The sequence below is a fragment of the Microcebus murinus genome, chromosome 13 (genome assembly GCF_040939455.1).
Source record: "Microcebus murinus isolate Inina chromosome 13, M.murinus_Inina_mat1.0, whole genome shotgun sequence".
NCBI lineage: Eukaryota > Metazoa > Chordata > Mammalia > Primates > Cheirogaleidae > Microcebus > Microcebus murinus.
In genome coordinates this window covers 70561394-70581327 of record NC_134116.1, presented here as the reverse complement: position 1 = coordinate 70581327, position 19934 = coordinate 70561394, and the positions used below count along the sequence as shown (strand labels likewise).

Sequence of the window (19934 nt, the reverse complement as noted above, 5' to 3'; positions counted from 1 at the left end):
TATAACTGTGTAATTATGCAGACTTGTATGTGGTTATAATGAGTATTATGTGTGTTTATAGGTCATGCAACATACATTATGCCTGTATACTAAGGATACAAAGACACATTTACTATATGCTAGCTGCTGAGTTGAAATTATTTCATTGCATTCTCACTTCCCTATAGGCTTATCATCCCTATTTAAGGAATGAGTAGACTGAAGCTCAAACAGTTTGAATAGACTTCACAGGTAGTAAGTTGTGAGTATGATTCAAAGTCACATGTACTTTCCACAGTATCATACCACCTGTGAGGAGCTGACAGTCTACTAGAGAAACCTTTTCAATTAAGCCCTTTTAAATATATCTGAAATAGAATTATGTATGCAAAAGAAGTGAGGTTTTCCTGCTTTGAAATAGTGATATCTTCTTTACCCACTCCCTATTACCACAAAAGAAAAATGAACAAACCGGAAAAACGCAACCAAAATGAACACACATACTGCTTAAGAAACAAAACAGGGAGTATTTAAACGGAAATGTTAGAATGATGTTAAGCTATTCATTCAGAAAGGCAATAGAAAGTTCAGGTTGTCACTGTCTCTCAAAGCACTCATGCAAGAAGTCTAAAAATAACAAGAGGTAGAACCTGCTGCCATATACATATATGCACAGTGGGGAAAAAAAACCCAGTTTGACAACCTTTCAGTCTAGATTTATGTATGTAGAAAAGATATACCATTTTAAATTTGCAAATGAAACAGTGCTCCTAAAAGCAGATGATACTCACTTGGGACAGACAAAAATGCTGTAGGTGGATACAAATGTTACAGGACTTTTCAATTATAGTATATTTCCAGTCACACTATAAGACTTTTATGTTTTATAAATTTCCTATAGTTTCAATGTCCTAGTATTTTATAATTCAATTGTTATTTAATTTAAATGGATATTTCACTTACCACATGTTGCAGCAATGTTTGGTTAACTACTTTAATAATTCAATCAACTCAGTGCAAGTTTAAAAAAGCAAACAAACATAAAAGGAAGAGCTAATCTTGAGCACTGGTTTAGAGAAACTTTGTTACAGCCTATGGTACTTTAGAATTTCACCATATTCCTATATGCTGGGAGTTAACTTGACCAGCAGGTCCTATTAAATATGAGTAATAACAAACTTGATTATGATGGACTTGTATATTGATTTTTTTTCATTTGAACTGACAATTAAAATGATTTGAATGTACCTCAAGATACCTGATATTTCTGGTGGCTTGTAATATATCTTTATTGAAAAGGGCAGACCTCATGAAATATTAAAGAAAAGTATATCCTTCCTTTCGAAGACAAAAACAGCAGTCATGCCTATTTAGTTTTAATTCAATATTAACAGCAAGATTACCGTGTACATTTTAATTTTAAAAAATAAAAAGTAATTTTTTTTTGCTTCTGTATCTGTGCAGACACAGAAATCTACTTTTCTCACAGACCAAAGCTGGCAGTGAGAATCACCCATGTTTTTAGATCATTTAAAAAATCCTGTGAACTGTACGTGCCTATGAAAAAGGGAAGCATCATTAATTGACATCATACCTGAGGAGATTTTGAAAGTGTGGGATTTGTCGCTCTCACCAAACTACCTCACAGTGTCGCACAGTGCAGCCTTTTTAGGCTGGGAGGTGAGTTCAAGAGCTGTCTGTCGTTGCGAGCTTGATCCAGAGAGGATCACTGTTTGACAAGTTCTATTTTAAGTCGTGCCTGAGTGTGCAGGTGTCAGCCTCTTTCATGGCTGTGGAAAAAGAACCATTACGTTCCCTCTGTATCCTTCCCTCGACAATGAGGCATCGTTCTCCCCCGGTGCGTTTGTTTCTGCTGTGCCAGCCACTTTTTCTCTGGGAAATTCCAGGGATGGCAGGCGGACCGGACTGTGAGGAAGGACGAAGAGGGGCAGAAAGAGGTCATGTGCCACTCCCCTACCTCAGGAGGCACGTGGCACAGGCAGTACCAGCAGCTGGAGGCAACAACGAAGAGGATGAACCTCCTCCGAGCGAGAGGATATTGAGAGGAGGAGGAGGTGGCGGCGAAGGCAAGACACGCACACGGTGTCCTTCCCCACAGGGAGAATGCACCCTCAAGGGAAAAACCACAAGGAAGCCACTACCCGCCCCGCCTCTGCCAGCTTGCCCCAGTGTCTGGCAGCAGTCCCCATGCACCTGCTCACCTGTCTATCCGTTCGGGGTGGTTGGGGGAGGGACGAGGGGTGTCGGGGTGGGTGGGTGGGAAGAGAAGGAGGGCAGGGCAAAAGAGGGGGTGCACCGAGGGCTCCGCCCCCCAGAGGCTCTGCGCAGGCGCAGTGGCCGCTACCGCAGGCAGGGGGCGGCAACATGGCGGAGTGAGCGGCGGCGTCGGGGCTTCACAACAACAGTGGCGCCCGTAGCAGCGGCAGTAGCAGCGGCAGTCGCGTCGGCCTCAGCCTGAGCGCCAGCACCGTCCAGCGCCGTGGCCGGCCGTTCGCGCTGCGGGGCATTTCGGAGCGGCAGCGGCAGCATCTCCGCGGGGGGCGGGCCGGGCCGGACGGACCGGGAGGGGGCGAGAGGAGAGGCAGCGGCGGCGGCAGCGGCACAGCTACTGGGCGGGCACTGCCGCTCGCCCGGCAGCGGTTAGCGGTGCCGCCACCGCCGGGAATAAGCCTGCGAATTCCCCGCCGCCTCCGCCGGGGAGGGCGCCGGAGCGGGCCGGGCTGAGGCGCAGGCGGGGAGCGGGCCCGGCGCCGCGGCGCTGGTGGATGCTGGGGCTCCGAGGCGACGGCCGGGGGGCGGGGGCCGAGGCAGGTATAACGGTACCGGCGGAGGCAGCGCCGCTGCTCTTCCCTTCTCCTCAGGAGAGGGGCCAATGGCGAGCGAGAAGCCGGGCCCGGGCCCGGGGCTCGAGCCTCAGCCCGTGGGGCTCATTGCCGTCGGGGCCGGCGGCGGAGGCGGCGGGGGAGGCGGCGGTGGCGGCACAGGGGGCAGCGGGATGGGGGAGCTGAGGGGGGCGTCCGGCTCGGGCTCGGTGGTGCTCCCCGCGGGGATGATTAACCCTTCGGTGCCGATCCGCAACATCCGGATGAAATTCGCAGTGTTGATTGGACTCATACAGGTCGGAGAGGTCAGCAACAGGGACATCGTGGAGACGGTGCTCAACCTGGTAAGGGAAAAAGCGTGCTCTCCCATCTGCCCTCCCGGCCCCCACATCCTCCGTCCCCAGCGCCTCCACCCCTCCGCCCCCGGGGTCACACGCGCGGCGCGTCCCCGGGAGCATAGATCGTTCAGCCGGTGTTGCCCAGCGGGTGACCTGCCTGCGCGCTGCCGGTGCCACGCCACCTCCCTCCTCGCCTCCTCCTGCCAGCTGAGCGCAGTGCCCAACTTAACACCGCTTCTATCACTTCTCACGACTACGAGTAAATCAGTCCTCGCCGCGAAGGTTTTGGCTCGACTTTAGAGTTTAGTTAGGGGGTGAGGAGGCCCCCTGTTCTCTGGGGTTCTTTCTCCCACACTCTTAATTGTCCGTGGTGTCGCTCTCGGAGGATGACAGCCTTGCCCCTGGAGCCTAAATTCCCCCGTGCTACTGAAATGTGAGAAGCGCATGAGCTTCCAACTTGAGCATCTGGGGTGTGATGTTTTCCGAGGGAGGAGGAAAATGATGCAGTTTTGCATCTGTCTTTAAATATTCCAAGGCTATGATGGAGAGTGTTGTGGCCATATCACCGCTTCGGTCTCTTAGGCAGCCTTCCATTCTTTGTGATATTGCCCTGAATATGCTGATCTCTTAGTCTTTTTTTTTTTTTTTTTTTTTTTTTTTTTTTTTTTTTTTTTTGTGCACACAACGTGTTAAAATGTGAGGGCACCAAATCATACAGGTTGGTTTCTATGGTTGCCTTCAGGAGCGTGGCATGTAGATAAAGACAAAAAGAAAGGTTTTTAAACGCAGCCCTAGGTTTTGGTTCCTTTCATGATAAGAAAGAGTTACTGCAGAACTGTGCATGACTTAATGTTTTGCGCTATCTACAGAGAGGCTAAGAAGCGTTCAAGATGTCAGGGGAAGAAATGGAAAGATTATGAAGAGGAGAATCATAAATAATACGATAATTAAGAGTAGTTCATTTTTAGTGCTTTGTAAATGGAGTTTTCGATGCAGCAAAGCTTTTTAAATAGTTTTCTTTGCAGTATCTAGAAGTCTTTGACATACCTATAAGGTTGGGTTTTGGAAGGCAAGGCATAAATCAAGAGCAATCAGTTGACTATTGTATTTGGTGTGGAATATAAAAATAAGCTTCCAGGGGGGTTTTATAGCACCCATGCAGTCTGATTTTTCAGCAAAGCAATTATTTTTATTTGATCTATTGGAAAACAGAAAGCTGCAGCTACATCAGCGATGTCGTAAGACGTGGATTGGATTAGATAATGTCTATGGTTTATGAACCTCTTAAATTCGCAGAAAAGTTGAAGCTGTTTTTTTTTTTTTTTTTTTGCTGGGGTCTCAAGTCAAAGATAGGAGATTATCTGTCTTTGTTATATTTATTGTTGTTTAAATACAAAACACTTCTTTTTACTTTTGTGTACCCTTGAATTAAATTACCACAAAAAGTCAATATAAGTTTGGTGGAAATGTCATCACATTGATGTAACCAAATTCTTTTAAAAACATATTACTACAAATACAGCTTTCTTGGGAGTTTTAATTTTGACTAGCTGCAAGTAGGAGGTCAGTACTTGCCTTTTTTTCTCTTTTGCAAAGAAAAGATACTAAATCTCAAAATGTAGTAAGTTAGCAGGTACTGTATTTCTGTGTATTTAAAGGAACACATTTTAAGTTTTTCCAGTTTTTGTCTGACCAATGCCATTTTTACTTTAGTTGATACTAGCTATTTTAGTAAGTATTTGTATGCTTACTGAATACATTTTAACCTGATAAGAGGCAGTAGAGCTTTCACAACCTGGAGACTGATTTGAATGTATAACCAGTTTGGACTCTGCAGCAGTAGCAATGTATGCTGAATCAGTTCTTAACAGATGGGGTTCTTTAGATATACAGTATACTAAGAAAGGAAGTGAAATATTTCTCTTGAGGTAAAAAAATTTAACTCTTTAGTGCAATGAAAATCTGGCATGAAGTCTCAATATGCAAACATTATTTTAGAGAACCTTATCATTCAGCTTAGAGTTAGTAGAAATAAGGTAATACTGAAATGATGTATCACCAAATCCATTTAAGACCTTGTAACTGCAGTGATTTTTGGAATTTAAAAAGTTAGATTTATAATTTTTTTGTATGTATTTAAAGAATGCAATAGATTTTTAAATGGAAACTTTTGGGGAGAAGAATAAATGACAAAAGGAGCTATTATTAAGTTGTTAATTATATTGATTGTGGACTATGAATTAGTCATTTGAAGTGTAATATTTCTTAAATTGTAGGTTTAGGACTATAATTATTGTTCCGATATACTCATGATGAAAATGGCATGTGAAAATTTAAGCTGATTCTCAAAAATATATGGAAGTCATAGACATTTAAAAAATAATTATGGAAATAATTCTGTTTATTTAATAAGCATGTAAATCAATAACATTTATTTAAGACACTGAATGACTTGTGAGAAGTTGGAAACCTCTATTATTGTCTCAAAAATTATTGTTTTCAATTTTCAGTTTTAATATAAAACATTAAATAGATATGTTAGATGAAATAGTGAAATATGATTCAGGGTTCCCTGAAAAGAGAACTAATGCAACTTCAAAACAAAACAGAGTTTCTGCTTTAAAAACCTTTGTCTCAGTCATCTTTGTCAAAATATTTTTCTTTCTTTTTTCTTGTTCATTCTTTGTTCCTATTATAGTATGAAAATACTAATACTTAGTTTTTAGGTGCTATTTCTCACATGCCTTGGCCAAAGAATTAAAAGTTTTGCAGGATAAAGTTTAAGCATACAGTAAAATATAGGACCTCTTCAACACAACCGTGGCTGTAATTTTTCTGCTTTTGTTTTCCAAAGGTAAAGATCTATTTCCATTATTCAGGTGGATTGTGGGAGTTTGGTGAAGAATCGCCAATGGAATGTGAGATAAAATGAATGATTTTTATTGTAGATACATATGTTTTGTATAATGATATTATAATTAAAACACTCAAATATGGATAGTGTCAGGAAGATGTGTAAATTAGTTTGTGAATAACATTACAATGAGAGTATTGTCAAGGATTCACATTGTAGCTCTACCAGTGAAAGAAACTCATCATCAACAGACTTTGGCTTCAGGAGGAATTATATAATGTGGCAGTATAAGTTTAACTACAGAAAAGAGATCTTATAGGTTGTTTTCAGTGGTAAAGCAGGCATATTACTCAATCTATTGCTTCCTTTGTAAACATATTTAACATGTATTTATATGAAGTTTCTCCTTCCTCAAAGTAAATGCTATGTAAATATCGTGTTATTGTTGTTTATAACATGGAAGTTTTTTTAATCACAGATTTTAGTATAAGCATATATTTTTTAAAAAGATAAAAATAAAGGATTAATTACTTAATGAAAGAATTCACATTAGGGGTTTTTTGAATAGCTTATGTAGTATAATTCTATAATTATGATTATAGAATTTAATTATTGACTTACAGATTTTTTTCATGAATTATTGAATTTTGACTTTTTCATGAAATTTTTTCATGGATTGTCAATTTTTTTATGAGTTACTGTGAGAAGTATCAGTGTGTCTTTAATTGTAGAAAATGGTATTTCATCTGATAATTTTATTTTTTTACATTCTGAGTGGCATGTTGTTTGCTGTACTGAAAGCATACCAAGATACTTTGAGGGATTTGTGGGCTATTAAGTTTCTTCTAAGCATATGGATCATGGTATTTTTGTTCAAAGGGAAGTTTTAAGTTATTTTTTGTACTTGAATATGATAGTAACTCCTCTTCCTTGGAGTTTTTTAAATTTGCAACTTAATATTCATAATTTCATTTTAAAGATATTTAGAATTTTACAAACAAAAAGGTGTGTTCTGCATTATAATTAAAATTAAAAAAATATACAGTTACATCTTAGATGAACTCATGGAGGTACTTAATACTAATAAAATCACATTTATTTATGTTAAAATAATTTCTTACATGTAAGCCTTTTCATATTAACTTCAGTTATATTTTATTCTTGCAATTAGCCATAGAAAATTAAGGATGCCTATGTAAATACTGGGAGTTTCGATATCTTTAGTTTTGAGATTTTTCACAGAAATACTAATTTAGTCCTGTAATGATGCTAATGTTGCAAATATTTTATAGTCAGTCTATGATAAAGTTATATTAATTTTAAATATTTTGTGCATTGCTAGTCAGTTTTTGGCAAATACTATGCTGCTAATAAAAAGTATCTCCAGTTTCTCTGTACTTTGCTGTGCTTTTCCCAAACATAGTGTATGGTAATTCATTGGGTCTAGCATACCCAGCCCCTCTTCTTGTATCATTGATGTAGCTGTATTATAAAATTCAGTCATCTGCATTTTTTACTATTTACTTAAACATTTTCATGCATCAGTTCCACAGATTTTCCATTTTTTATGTGTACCTCTCTTTATGCACTGTGTGTCGTTTGCATCACATGTACTCTCTAGTATTGCAGTTATTTATGGGTGTTTACCCTCCTAGGCTGTGAACTCCATGAGGGCAGGAACTAATCTTATGTGTATTTATGTTTTGTATTTCTAGCTCTTGGGTAAGTTAAGTGCATTTTGAGTATGCAGCGCACCATTATTAGGCAGTAATAATCTGGACCAGTCTCTGAAGTTATGTTCAGTAGTAGGGTCCAGGCCGAGAATCCTGAAGTAAATTAGACCCATGTAAATTTAATGTATTGCTTATTCCTAAAACTAGAAAGATGTGTTGAATATGTATGATGTTATCTGTCCATGTAGGCATTACTACATATGTAAATGTTATTTTGAACTAACATCTGGGAATAGGAAAGAATCTGGTAAAAACTTTTTAGTAGACCAGTATGTATTATTAAATATAAACACATAACAAAAATCATGTTGTTAATAAAGAAAGTATATAATGCATTGAATAGAAATATAAAAAATATTGTTAGCATTTGTCATATTACCAAGAATAGAAGACATCTTTTGTTTTTGTCTGTCAAACATTTCCCCTTTTAGTAGTGGTACCTCAGTTTTCCTTTGATGAGTTTCCTACTGATTGCTTCTTCTTAGTTCAGCTGGTTTAGGTGGGTTGACCCTTTCTGGGTGACCGAACATCAGCCCAGGCGTGGACAGAATTATGATGATTGGTTTTTGAGGATGAACATTTAACCCAATGGGAGCCATAGAGTCAGTTCCAAGACTTGTGCTGGAACTTTTGTCTGTCAGAGATGCTGAATGAGTAGATTTTTAGACCATAGTTGTAGGTGCCTATCTTAGAGTTTGAGCAAGTTTGAAGCAAGGAGAGAGAAATAGCTTCTTGATTCTCTTGGAGCATTTGGAGTTCTTTGTATCTGTGCTGATTATCTTCTGTTAAATTCTCTTTTAAAATTTTTTGTTTTTGTTATTTGTTTCATATAAATGGCAATCGGGTTTTTCTCACTTGTAAACAGTATCTCCACTAACATAGACAATAGTATCTGAAAATGAGACATTGTAAGAGACAGACCTTAAATGTTGACAGGATTTTGCTGTCCCCTAGCAACTCTTTTTAAGAGATTACATAGAGAGTTGTTGTTTAAATTGTCCTTGTGCTATCTTTGCACAGGGAACTACTGAGGCTGGTATTTTAGGGGTGTTGGAATGTTTTGGCCACTTCTTAGGGTCTTTGATAACGTCTTATAAGAGGGCAATTAACTTTGGCCTAAGTTGGCATGTTTGAAAGCAGAAAGGAAAGAAAATATAGTCTTTCCAAGTAAGAGAGGCCCTTTCTGCCTGTAGCTTCCATCCAAGATGGCCAAGAGAATCAAATCAGAACTTTGTAAGTGTATAAAGCCCCAACTTTTTATCCCATGCTAAAGTTGATAAGAGGAAAGGCGTGAGTTTAAATTAGAACCAGGTAAAGTTGTGTTTTATAAGCTTCTCCTAAGCACTTCTTGTAGTATATACTCTCCATCCTCCTGACCAAAGTAACAATCCAGTTGTAAAGACCTTTAAAGTAGGAAGCAACCAAGAAACAAGTGATCGAATAGCTGTGCCTCTTCACCTAGTTTATTGTTTCACCTTGCTTCAAGGAAGATCATTAAGCTGAGAGTTAAGGGGATAAGAGTACTGGGAAGGCCTGTTGCTGTGAGACTGAAATTTAAAAACTGAAACCTAGATTGGTATACTGTATCCTGACAAGAACTCTTATTTTGGTTGCTAATTCAACCTGTTGACCGAAGTAAATTGACCAAAAACTAACGCTTTAGGGAAGCTGTACTTCCAGAGAAATCTCAAGCCTGGTAAACAAAGGCCTGTGTTCTTTTACTTCTAAGGCAATTCTAAGCTTAAGCAGTACAGCTGCTAGAAGGAAAATCTTGTACAGCATAGAGGATAATGGAAAAGTGAGGCCTTTTGAGATAGTAGTAATGAATGCAGCCATGTTGGCTAGCCTAGGACATCCCATTTGTAAGGAGAGGGAATTGTTACTACTCTGACCAATGATATATGGTTTATACTTTGAATTAGTGACAATGATTTCTTTTACCTTCTCCACTCTTCTAAATGGAATTATAATTATTTGTGTCCTTCTTTTACCATTGTATATTAATTTTTATGAGTATAGTTAAACTTACTGTGTTAGGAGATACTACCAAGAAGGATATCCTTAACTCAAAAATTTCAGACTTGTAGCTGGGTGCAGTAACTTGAGATTGTCTTTTTTTGTTTGTTTTTGTTTCTTTTTTTACCTCATAGTGAGGCAGTGAGTGTGTTTTGTATTGTGGCTAACACAGTAACATTGTTTAATATGGGTATTTAAATAGTTGTATGATGGGGAAAAAATGAGTATATAAAGTGGATCAGCAGCCAAGGGCTAGAATGTTACAGATTCCTGTTGGTTTTAGTCACCTAACATCCATTCTTTCTGCTGTTAACAGTTGTAGATTTTTTGATACTCTTTTGGGGAGTTATCCCCTCTGTATTCTTGAGTATTATGGTTGGGGCTTCCCAGGACTCCTAGCTTCCCTGGACCAAACGGAAACTGATAACTGGCCCAACAATAACAGACATTGGTTATAAAATCTAGCTGCACTTATGAGACAGCTTGATAACTTCTTTCATTCTGCTAGATGAAAAAAAAGGTGCTTTCACTGGGGTTGCTAAAAGAGTTAGAATGTATTAATAAGCTGAGCTGACTGGCACTCTGCCACCATGAAGGCAGAGTCTGCTTGAGAGTGAAATTCTCAAAGAGGCATCTAGAACCAAGAGTTAATTGTTGATGGCATTTTGGAACCCCTCAAGTCAGTCGTATCTTCGGACATTTTCAATACATTAAGCTAATACATTTGCTGTTGTGCTTAAGCCAGTTTGAGTAGGGTTTCTATCCATTTGCACCCCAATGATTTCTAATATTCTAAATTAAAATTGAAAAAAAAACCCTTAGATATTAAGCATTATAAGGCAGATCATAAGAAAAATATTTATTTGTTAAAGGACTTGATACATTTCAAGAAATTAACATAAAAAATTCACCTTTACTATAAAAGCTAGCAGATACTTTGAGAAAGAAGTGATTAAAAAGAAATGGCCATGCTTGCTAGGGCATGCTAAAATAATCTTAAATGGTGTTGTTGGGCATGTAAAATGTTATAGCTGTTTTAAATGACATTTTACCAAATATGTATCAGGAACTTTAAAGAGCTTCCTATCATTAGTCCTTAGTTCTTTAAGGAAAAATTACCTGTAGACAAGTATGAGAGTTAAATGCAGTTTGATGATATAAAATAATTGGCAGCAGCCTAAATGTTCAACAGTAGAAAAAAGTTAAATACCTTCTTTTTACATCAATGATACAGAGGGCATACAGCCATTAAAACTTTCTATGCTTCAGTTTCCTTATGTGCAAGGTGGGATCTCTACCTTATAAGGTAGATATGCAGGTTGTGCAGATTAAATGAGTTAATGTATGTAAAGTTCTTGGTATATAACTAACTTTAGTACTTAAACTGTTGTTACTTTTATTCTTATCTTGGTCTTGAGGGTCATCTGATCACAAAAAAATAATGACCTAACTAAAACTGAGCTGTCACCTGTTGGGGAGGGGATCTGAGGTACTCACAGATCATGATCTCTCGGATGCATAGGAGATCTACATAGTCTTTAGCAGTGTCTTGGGTGGTTTTTCCTAAATTCCTACTTTGAGTGAGTAAGATGAGGACCTGGGGAAGGAACAGGCATGATTCATTTACCAGTTCCTTTGCCAGGAATCCCTTCCATCTCTTCCTTTCCTCATATGGCTGAATTTCACATGTAGCTGTAGTAAGACATGAATGGTGATCCTAGGCAAGTAATACCTCCCTCTGGGAGTATTTACTTAAATATTTAGAAGACTACTTGGGTAACAAGTCTACGGGGCAAGCTAGAGAATTAACAATATTTTATGATTAGTTTATTTTAAAAAATAACAGCCTATATTTTAATAGCTCTTAACTATTTATAGTACACTTATGAAATTGTGCTGTGTTATCTAATTCTCGGAATAACCCTCTTTTATAGATACCATTCATTCCTTCTTTACAGTTGCAGAAACTAAGGCTGCAGGACATGAGAAGTAATTGGACAAGGTTATCTAAGTACTAATTAGTAGCACAGCTGGGACTCAAACTTTCAGATTTCAAAGCTAGAGTTCTTTCCCATTACTAAACAAATGTAACTAGTACTTAGAAATTATCCCAAAGGCAGCATGTATGAAGAGATGATGTTGGAAGGGGAGGGACCAGCCAGCCTCAGTGAGTTGATTCTGTAGTAGGGAATACTTCCCATAGAGGACTCAGGACAAGCTGTTTAGAGAAAATAAAAATGGAATGCAGAACAATTTAATGGATTTGCACACAAAAATGAGTTAGTAAGGACTATACTGTACACTATTAATTTTTGAGTTTTGGGGAATAATTGGTTATACAGTATTATAAATAGTAACTGGCTTTAAAATCTTATACCTTGTCACTAGACAAAATGTGGATGCTATAGATATTACTCTAAACCTGAATAATAGTATACATTAATATATAGAAAAAGTAGATTTGGTAATTTTTTTGTTATGTATTAGAGGTAATTAGATGAACTGCCACAGGTACTATATTTGCTTGAATTAAACAAATGAGTTATATAAGGAATTATACTAGGATCTAGGTAATTTTCAATAATTGTGATTCCTCTCTCCATTTACTAAAGTAGAACAAACATTGATTAATAACAAACTTTGTGGTAGTGTAAATGTCTCGATATTTTTCTCTTCAGCAAATACTTTCATTTTCTAGAGAGAAATAACCTGCAGCTGATTTAATGATGGCATATACATATTTCTACTGTTATTTAATTTTTTACACATTTGGAAAGGGAATTGGCATTTATAGATTGGGTTTGGGTTCATACCTTATGTTTTAAATATCCTCTCTCAACTCCTTTGAAATAAATAGAAAATTACTTTAGTATAATAAGTAAACTATCACTGAGGTTAAGGGGCTTGACCAGAGTTGCAGAACTGCTTATTTGCAGAAATGAAACTCAAAGCTAGATCTTCCATTTCTGAGATTTTTACTATTTAAAATATACCATTACCTTTGATGATGATGATGACAGTGATGGCATTCTTATGTGTCAGGCATTGTGTTAAGCATATGACCTGTGTTATCTCAGTTAATCATCTTGATCTGGAATGTGAAATCTTCGGTGAAATAAAAGGTCATTGTTTTTCTAAGTCAAATGAAGTCTGCTATGTTTAAAGAGGAGAAGTGTTTTCAACTCTAAATATGTAACTGATACTTTATTATAAAATGCCATAGAATTATTTTACTTAATTTGTACTAATTCTTTATAACTTGACCACCATTTTAAAGTCCCTGAATTTAAATTAAATATTTAAATTATTTTTTAAATCTTAGGCGATATGAGTTACTAGCATAAGAATGTTTTTTTATTATAATATATTGACTATTATTTGATAACTATTACATTTCTCAAGTCATCATAGTCTTCTATCTTTTCTCTGAAGAACTCCTCATGTTTCAGAATTTAACTCTTAACCCCTCTTTAAGTGATGCCTTCCCTGATATTTCCCCCAAAGCTCTTCCTCCCAACCATGTATAAAATGCTTTCGCATAATATTTTATACATAGCTCAAATTTAGCGCTTACAAATTTTATATTAATTACACTTTGTTATCTGTGGATTTTATATCAATGAGTTCAACCAATTGCAGATCGAAAGTATTTGAATAAAATGAGGATGGTAGCATCTGTACTGAACATGTACAGACTTTTTAATCTTGTCATTATATAACTATACATTAGAACAACATTATAACATAACAACATTATAACAACTATTTATATACCATTTACATTGTTTTAGGTATTACAAGTAATTTAGAGATGAAGTAAAGTATATGGGAGGATGTGCATAGATTATATGCAAATACTGCATGATTTTATATCAGGGACTTGATCATCTATGTATTTTGATACATAGATGGGAGGGGTTGGGAGGGGTACTGGAACCAATATCTTCACAATACTGAGGGATGACTGTTTTGTTTACTTCTCAGACTACCCTAGAGACTCTGAATTCCTTGAGGATCAGAACATTGTCTTATTCACTTTGCTATTATGAGTACTTAACATAATACCTGGCATTTTGTAGTGCTCAGTGAACGTTTTTCTGAATGAATTTTTTCACTTTTGATATAGTTTGCTTGTTTTGGTCACATACGGCTTGCATACAGATCTTTGCAGGCTTACTGATTTTTTCATTTTCCATATTTGCTTCTTGCTTTAGCATTTCAGTTTTTTTTTTTTTTGAGTGGGGGAATGATAGATATATATAGGTGTATATAGCCATCCATCAGTATCTGTGGTTGACTACCCTCACAATACTTAAAGCTATGGTTAAATAAATTATTGAATAATTCTAACCTAGTGTTTTATTGCCAGAGTCAAATATTCCTTGCATATATAAAATAACAACATAATCTGTACCATCAAATAAATTGAAATTCAGCCCAGCAAATAGAAGAATAATGAGATAAATTACAATGGTAAAAAGCAATATTAAACAAAATGCTGTGGAGACATTAATGGATCTGTTAATACAAACTTTGCTTGGAGGAGTTTGGGCTTCATTGGGTAGGTGTGTTGTGAACTGGATCTTGAAGGACAAGTTAACTGTTCCAGGATAAAAAGAGTGGAAGAGCAGGAGTAGAACAGCTGTCCACAAACGGGACAACTTGCACAATGTACAGAATCATGAGGGAGTCTTTTCATGGTTTTTCATCCATGGATTTACGAACCACAGATTGGAAATATTCTAAAAAGAAATTGTGTTTGTACTGAACATGTACAGACTTTTTTTTTATCATTATCCCACAAACAACACAGTGTAACAACTATTTATATAACATTTACATTGTATTAGGTATAATAAGTAATCTAGAGATGATTTAAAGTATATGGGAGAATGTGTGTAGGTTATATGCAAATACTACTCCATTTTATGTAAGAGATTGGAGCATCTGTAGATTTGGGTATCCCAGGTAGATCCTGGAACCAGTCTCCTGTGGGTACCATAGGATGACTGTATTCATTGACTTCAATTTTATTTATTTAATTTTTAAATTTTAGTCCTTTCTAGCTTGCTCAGGGGAGGTAGTGAAATTTATTAGGATCTAATTCACTGAATGTTTTCAGGAGCTCTTTCTGTGTAGGTATTTCATTGGCATTCACCCAGACTTCTGACATAATGGCTGGAACCAGGAGGAGATTTTATATATATATATATAAAAATCAAGAGATTTACTGTAAGGAATTGGTTCATGCTATTATGGAGGCTGGGAAGTCCCAAGATCTGCAGTTGGCAAGCTGCAGAACCGATGGTGTGGTTCCAGTTTACATTCAAAGGCCTGAGAACCCGGAGAGCTGATCATGTAAATTTTAGTCTGAAAGCTGATAGGCTCAAGATCCAGGAAGAGCCATAGGCAGGAGGGTAATCATGTTGAAGCTCAAGTGGTTAGTTACCCCTACTTGTAGGAGGGTCAGCTTTTTGTTCTATTTATGCCTTCCACTAATTGAGTGAACACCGTCTACATTAGGAAGGGCAATATGCTTTACACAGTGTACTGATTCAAATGTTAATCTCATTCAAAAATACTCTTCAGGACACAGAGTAATATTTAATGAAATACTGGGCCCAGACAAATGAACACACACAATTATCCATCATGAGGGTGTGCATTTTTCCCATTAACTTTCCTTTTTTTTTGTTCTGCTGAGAGATAAATTATGTTATATCATTGCAGAAAAAATTATAGACCTGTGCACATAGTAGGTATTTAATAAATATTGGATGAATGAAGTATAAAAATAAAGGAATGACTGATAAAGAATAAAGGAGACTAATTTTGAGTATATCGTAATTCAGAAGAGAAGGTTAAGATGAATAGATTAAAGTTAGCAGATGGTATTTACTATTTCTAGTACTCTTAGAAATGAGTGATTACTGGCTTATAAAAGATATTGATGTTTTAGTCTTATAAAAAATGAAATTCATATACAAATAATCAATTTTTTATTAGAGCAAGATAATGTGACTGTGAAAGTCAGTAAAAGGTTTTTTGTTTTTGGTCATTACATTTATTTCCAAGTTGGCCTACCTTGTTCAATCTTGATACCTTTATTTTTTTTAATTGAGGTAAAATATACATAACAAAATTCATTATTTTAATCAGTTTTAAATTTTATTCTTAATTGACATACAGTTGTACATATTTATGAAGTACAGTGTGCTATTTTGATACATGTATACATTGTGTCACCTTGTACATTTATCATTTCTTTATGGTGAGAACATTCAAAATCTTCTAACAATTTTGAAATATAAAATACAATATTTTAATCATAATCACTCTACTGTGTATTTTAACAGTTTTTAAGTGTACAGTTCAGTGGCATTAACTACATTCGCCTTATTGTTCAACTGTCTTCACCATCCATTTCCAGAATTTTTTCATCTTCCCAAACTGAAGTCCTGTGCCCATTAAACAATAACTCTTCATTTTTCCTCTCCTAGCCCATGGGCAACCTGCCATATTCAACTTTCTGTCTCTGTGAATTTAACTACTCTGTCTCATATAAATGCAATCACACAATATTTTTCCTTTTGTAACTGGCTTGTTTGACTTAGGATAGTGTCTTCAAGGAGCAAGAGTTTTTTATTTAAATCAGTCTCTATTGGCAATACAGACGAGATACTCTGAGACTTTATTTGTACATGTTAAATTTATAAATTTATGACCCATCTGGACCAGTCTCAGTGTGCTTGTAGAACAAAAAACACACAGTTTAATAAGCAAAAGTAATTTCTATGTGTCTCAGGATCTTTACTGCTATTTCTTGACTATCACGTGGAATAGAGATATATGTACCATAGTAATATTTCTTTTAAAATTTTTTCTCTTGCATTTGTTTTGTTTCTATAGTACAAGCTCTTCTTGATTCTTTTATCTTGAAACTTCTCTGTAAAACTCTACAACCAACCCTAATTCTGTATTTTCCAAGTATTTCTCCTCCTTCATCTCTCTGTATTACAAAGCCTAAAATAATTAAACTGGCAACATAGTCTCAAAGGTTGGAGGAGGTGAAGAGACTCAGTGGGCTAAGCCAGAATTCTGGCATGGGGAAAGAAAGACCAGGAACACTTGCACATTAATAATTTTTGTTTTGTCACCTAAAAAACTATTTATGGATGACAGGAGCTAATTTGTTATATAAGATCATGCCTAATGATTTCACTTCCTTACTGAATATGCAGTAATGATTTTACCCCAACTTCTCCTTCATGTAAACTAACACACTTGAATTCATTTGTTACTTAAGAGATTGTTAATGTGCTTGCATTAAATAGTCAGAGTTTTAAAGTTAAAAAAAGGCAAATCTTTTATCTAGTTTATCCTTCATATTACCTGTCTAGTTACTAGCTTATAGAGAGCATGGCCCATATCTGTTTGAACTCATTTTATGTAACATACAGCTTCTGAAGATGTACATTTTGTTTTAAACTTTTTTTTTTAATTTTTAAGAAATAGCATAATTTATCATATTTTTATGCCATTGTAGTGTTAGAAGTTATTTCTAGTTAGGTCAGTCTCATAAGTTCAGAATTCCAAAAATTATAACAGTTTGTCAAAGTAGAGTTAAATGGTTTGCTAAAATCTAGAAGAAAATTAAAGTTGGTGTGATACAGTTCAGTATTCTAAGAGCATGATCACCATCAATAAATATTTTTCCTAGAATATTTTGTGAATAGTACTGTTTTGTCAAATTTTTTTTCTGTAAGGAAATCTTGTCTCCTTTCCACCTCCTAAAGGATTGAATTTTTTTTCCTGCATATCAAATTACAGCTTTTTGTTTATCTTCATTACAAAATTGAAAGTATGGTTATAGAAAAAGTTAAAAGCCAGGTCATAAAATACTGTATGTACTAATGCAGCAACTAATTATAAAGTAGTGTATTTACTTGTTATGGTCATTAAAAGTTGAGATTTAATGATTCATTTTTACCGAAGTGTGACTTTTCACATTGTAAGTTATTTGGGCATATATGTTTCTATGAATAAAATATGCTAAGGCATGAATTTGGTGTTTTTTCTAGGAGTTAATCTTTTCACATCCTTGTTTCGTTTATATTAGTGTCAAAGTCATCCACCCAGGAGACAGCAGGCCCTTATTGGGTGGGACTGAAGGTACAGTCTTTTCGCCATTGACTGAACTGGGTTTAGATTCAAATGGCTGTGTAACCCATTTTCTTGGTCTCATTAGTACTACACAAGGACTGAGTAAACTAATTGGTTACAGTTCAACATGATTCTTCGAATGATCATGAAATTGTTTTGAACCATTAAGAGTTTCTTATCCAGACTTTGGGGTTAAAAGTATTCATTTTTAGAATGACTGATTTACTTAAGTGTCTGTTGAGTGTGAAGAAGCATCTTTTTGAGTGAAAATATTTATATATGTGTATAGGGAGTATGTTGAACAAATAGATTTTAGTCATATTTGCTGGTTTGTTAATCAATATATATTATATATCATATAATATATATTTTATACACACATAATTATACACTGCATAATGATGTTTCAGGCAAGAATGGACTACCGTATACAGTGGTGGTACCATAAAATTACAATGGAGCTGGGAAAATTCTTATTGCCTGGTAATGTCATAGCCATCATAATGTCATAGCACAATGTAATACTCATGTGTTTGTGGTCATGCTGGTGTAAACAAACTTACTGTGCTGCCAGTTGTATAAAAGTATAGCACATACATAATACTTGACACTGATCATTAGAAACTATGTTACTGGTTTATGTATTTACTATTTATCATTATTTTAGAGTGGATTGCTACTATTTAAAAAAAAAGTTAATTGTAAAACAGCCTCAGACAGGTCCTTCAGGAGGTATTCCAGAAGACAGCATTGTTATCATAGGAGATGACAACTCCATGTGTTATTGCCCCTGACAACCTTCGAGTGTGACAAGGTAGATGTGGAATTGGAAAACAGTGATATTGATGACTCTGACCCTGTGTAGACCTAGGCATACATGTGTGTTTGTGTCTTGGTTTTTAACAAAAAACTTTAGAAAGTAAAAAAAAAAACCCATTAAAAATAGAAAAAGGTTATAGAATAGGATATTAAAAAATAGTTTTGTACCACTGTATATAATGTGTTTGTGTTTTAAGCTAAGTATTATTACAAAGCAATCAAAAGGTTAAAAAAAGTTTATGAAGTAAAAGCTTTACAGTAAACCAAGTCAAAAAAGTTACTGTAAGCTTAATTTATTTTTGAACGAATAAAAATTTTTACAAATAACTTTAGTGTAGCCCAACTGTACAGTATTTATAAAGTGCACAGTAGTGTACAGTAAATGTTCTAAACCTTCACATATATGTACCACTCACTGACTGATCCAGAGAAATTTCTAGTCTTGTAAGATTCATTTATGCTAAGTACCTTATATAGGTGTATCATTTTAAATCTTTTATTCTCTATTTTTACTGTACCTTTCTATGCTTAGATATGTTTAGATACACAAATACTTAACCATTGTGTTACAGTTGCCTACAGTACAGCAAGTAACATGCTTTATGATATGGATTTATAGCTTAGGAGCCATAGGCTGTACCATGTAGCCTAGGTGTATAGTAGGTTATAACATCTAGGTTTGTCTAAGTACACTCTGTGATGTTTGTACAACATCAAAATCACCTACTGACACATTTCTCAGTACGTATACCTGTTGTTAAGCGACAGATGACTATATTTTATTCTAGAAATAATGTGTAACCTGATTAGTGATGTGCATTCTGGAAGATAAACTAATATATTTTAGTTACTGCATGACAAACTGTCATTCAGAATGACAGCTGAACCCAATTACATTGAAAAATTATGCTGCCAAACTCTGAAATAAATTAAAGATGACATGCTTAGAAAATGTAGGATGTAGACATTTACAACAGATTTGAATTCTGGTAAAAGAATGGTTAGGGTTTTGGATCAATATGATAATGCATTTTATTTTTTAGAACTTTAATTATCTTTGTGAAAAGATTAAAGATATATTGATGGGGAGGTAGTTTATGGGAATAAAATTTGATAATTAGGTGCATTATACTTGTGGCATAAGTTGTTAGTTATTTAAGAGGGACTCTTTTAATGTAGTTTATTCCTG

At 35.8% G+C, this 19934-nt stretch overlaps 1 protein-coding gene across 9 annotated transcripts in view; it reads left to right on the top strand.

Annotated features, from left to right (window-relative positions):
* The first annotated feature begins 2771 nt into the window (after nt 1-2771).
* NBEA (neurobeachin) overlaps nt 2772-19934 on the top strand; it is a 582638-nt gene continuing 565475 nt past the window's right edge. For 2 of the 9 annotated variants that reach the window (XM_076009489.1, XM_076009488.1), the window contains exon 1: nt 2773-3166. In XM_076009489.1, the coding sequence (XP_075865604.1) occupies nt 2873-3166 (294 nt within the window). In that variant the 5' untranslated portion in view covers nt 2773-2872. Of the gene's footprint in view, nt 3167-19934 lie in introns of all 9 variants that reach the window. The other 7 variants (XM_076009496.1, XM_076009495.1, XM_076009491.1 and 4 more) reach the window with 6 other exon arrangements.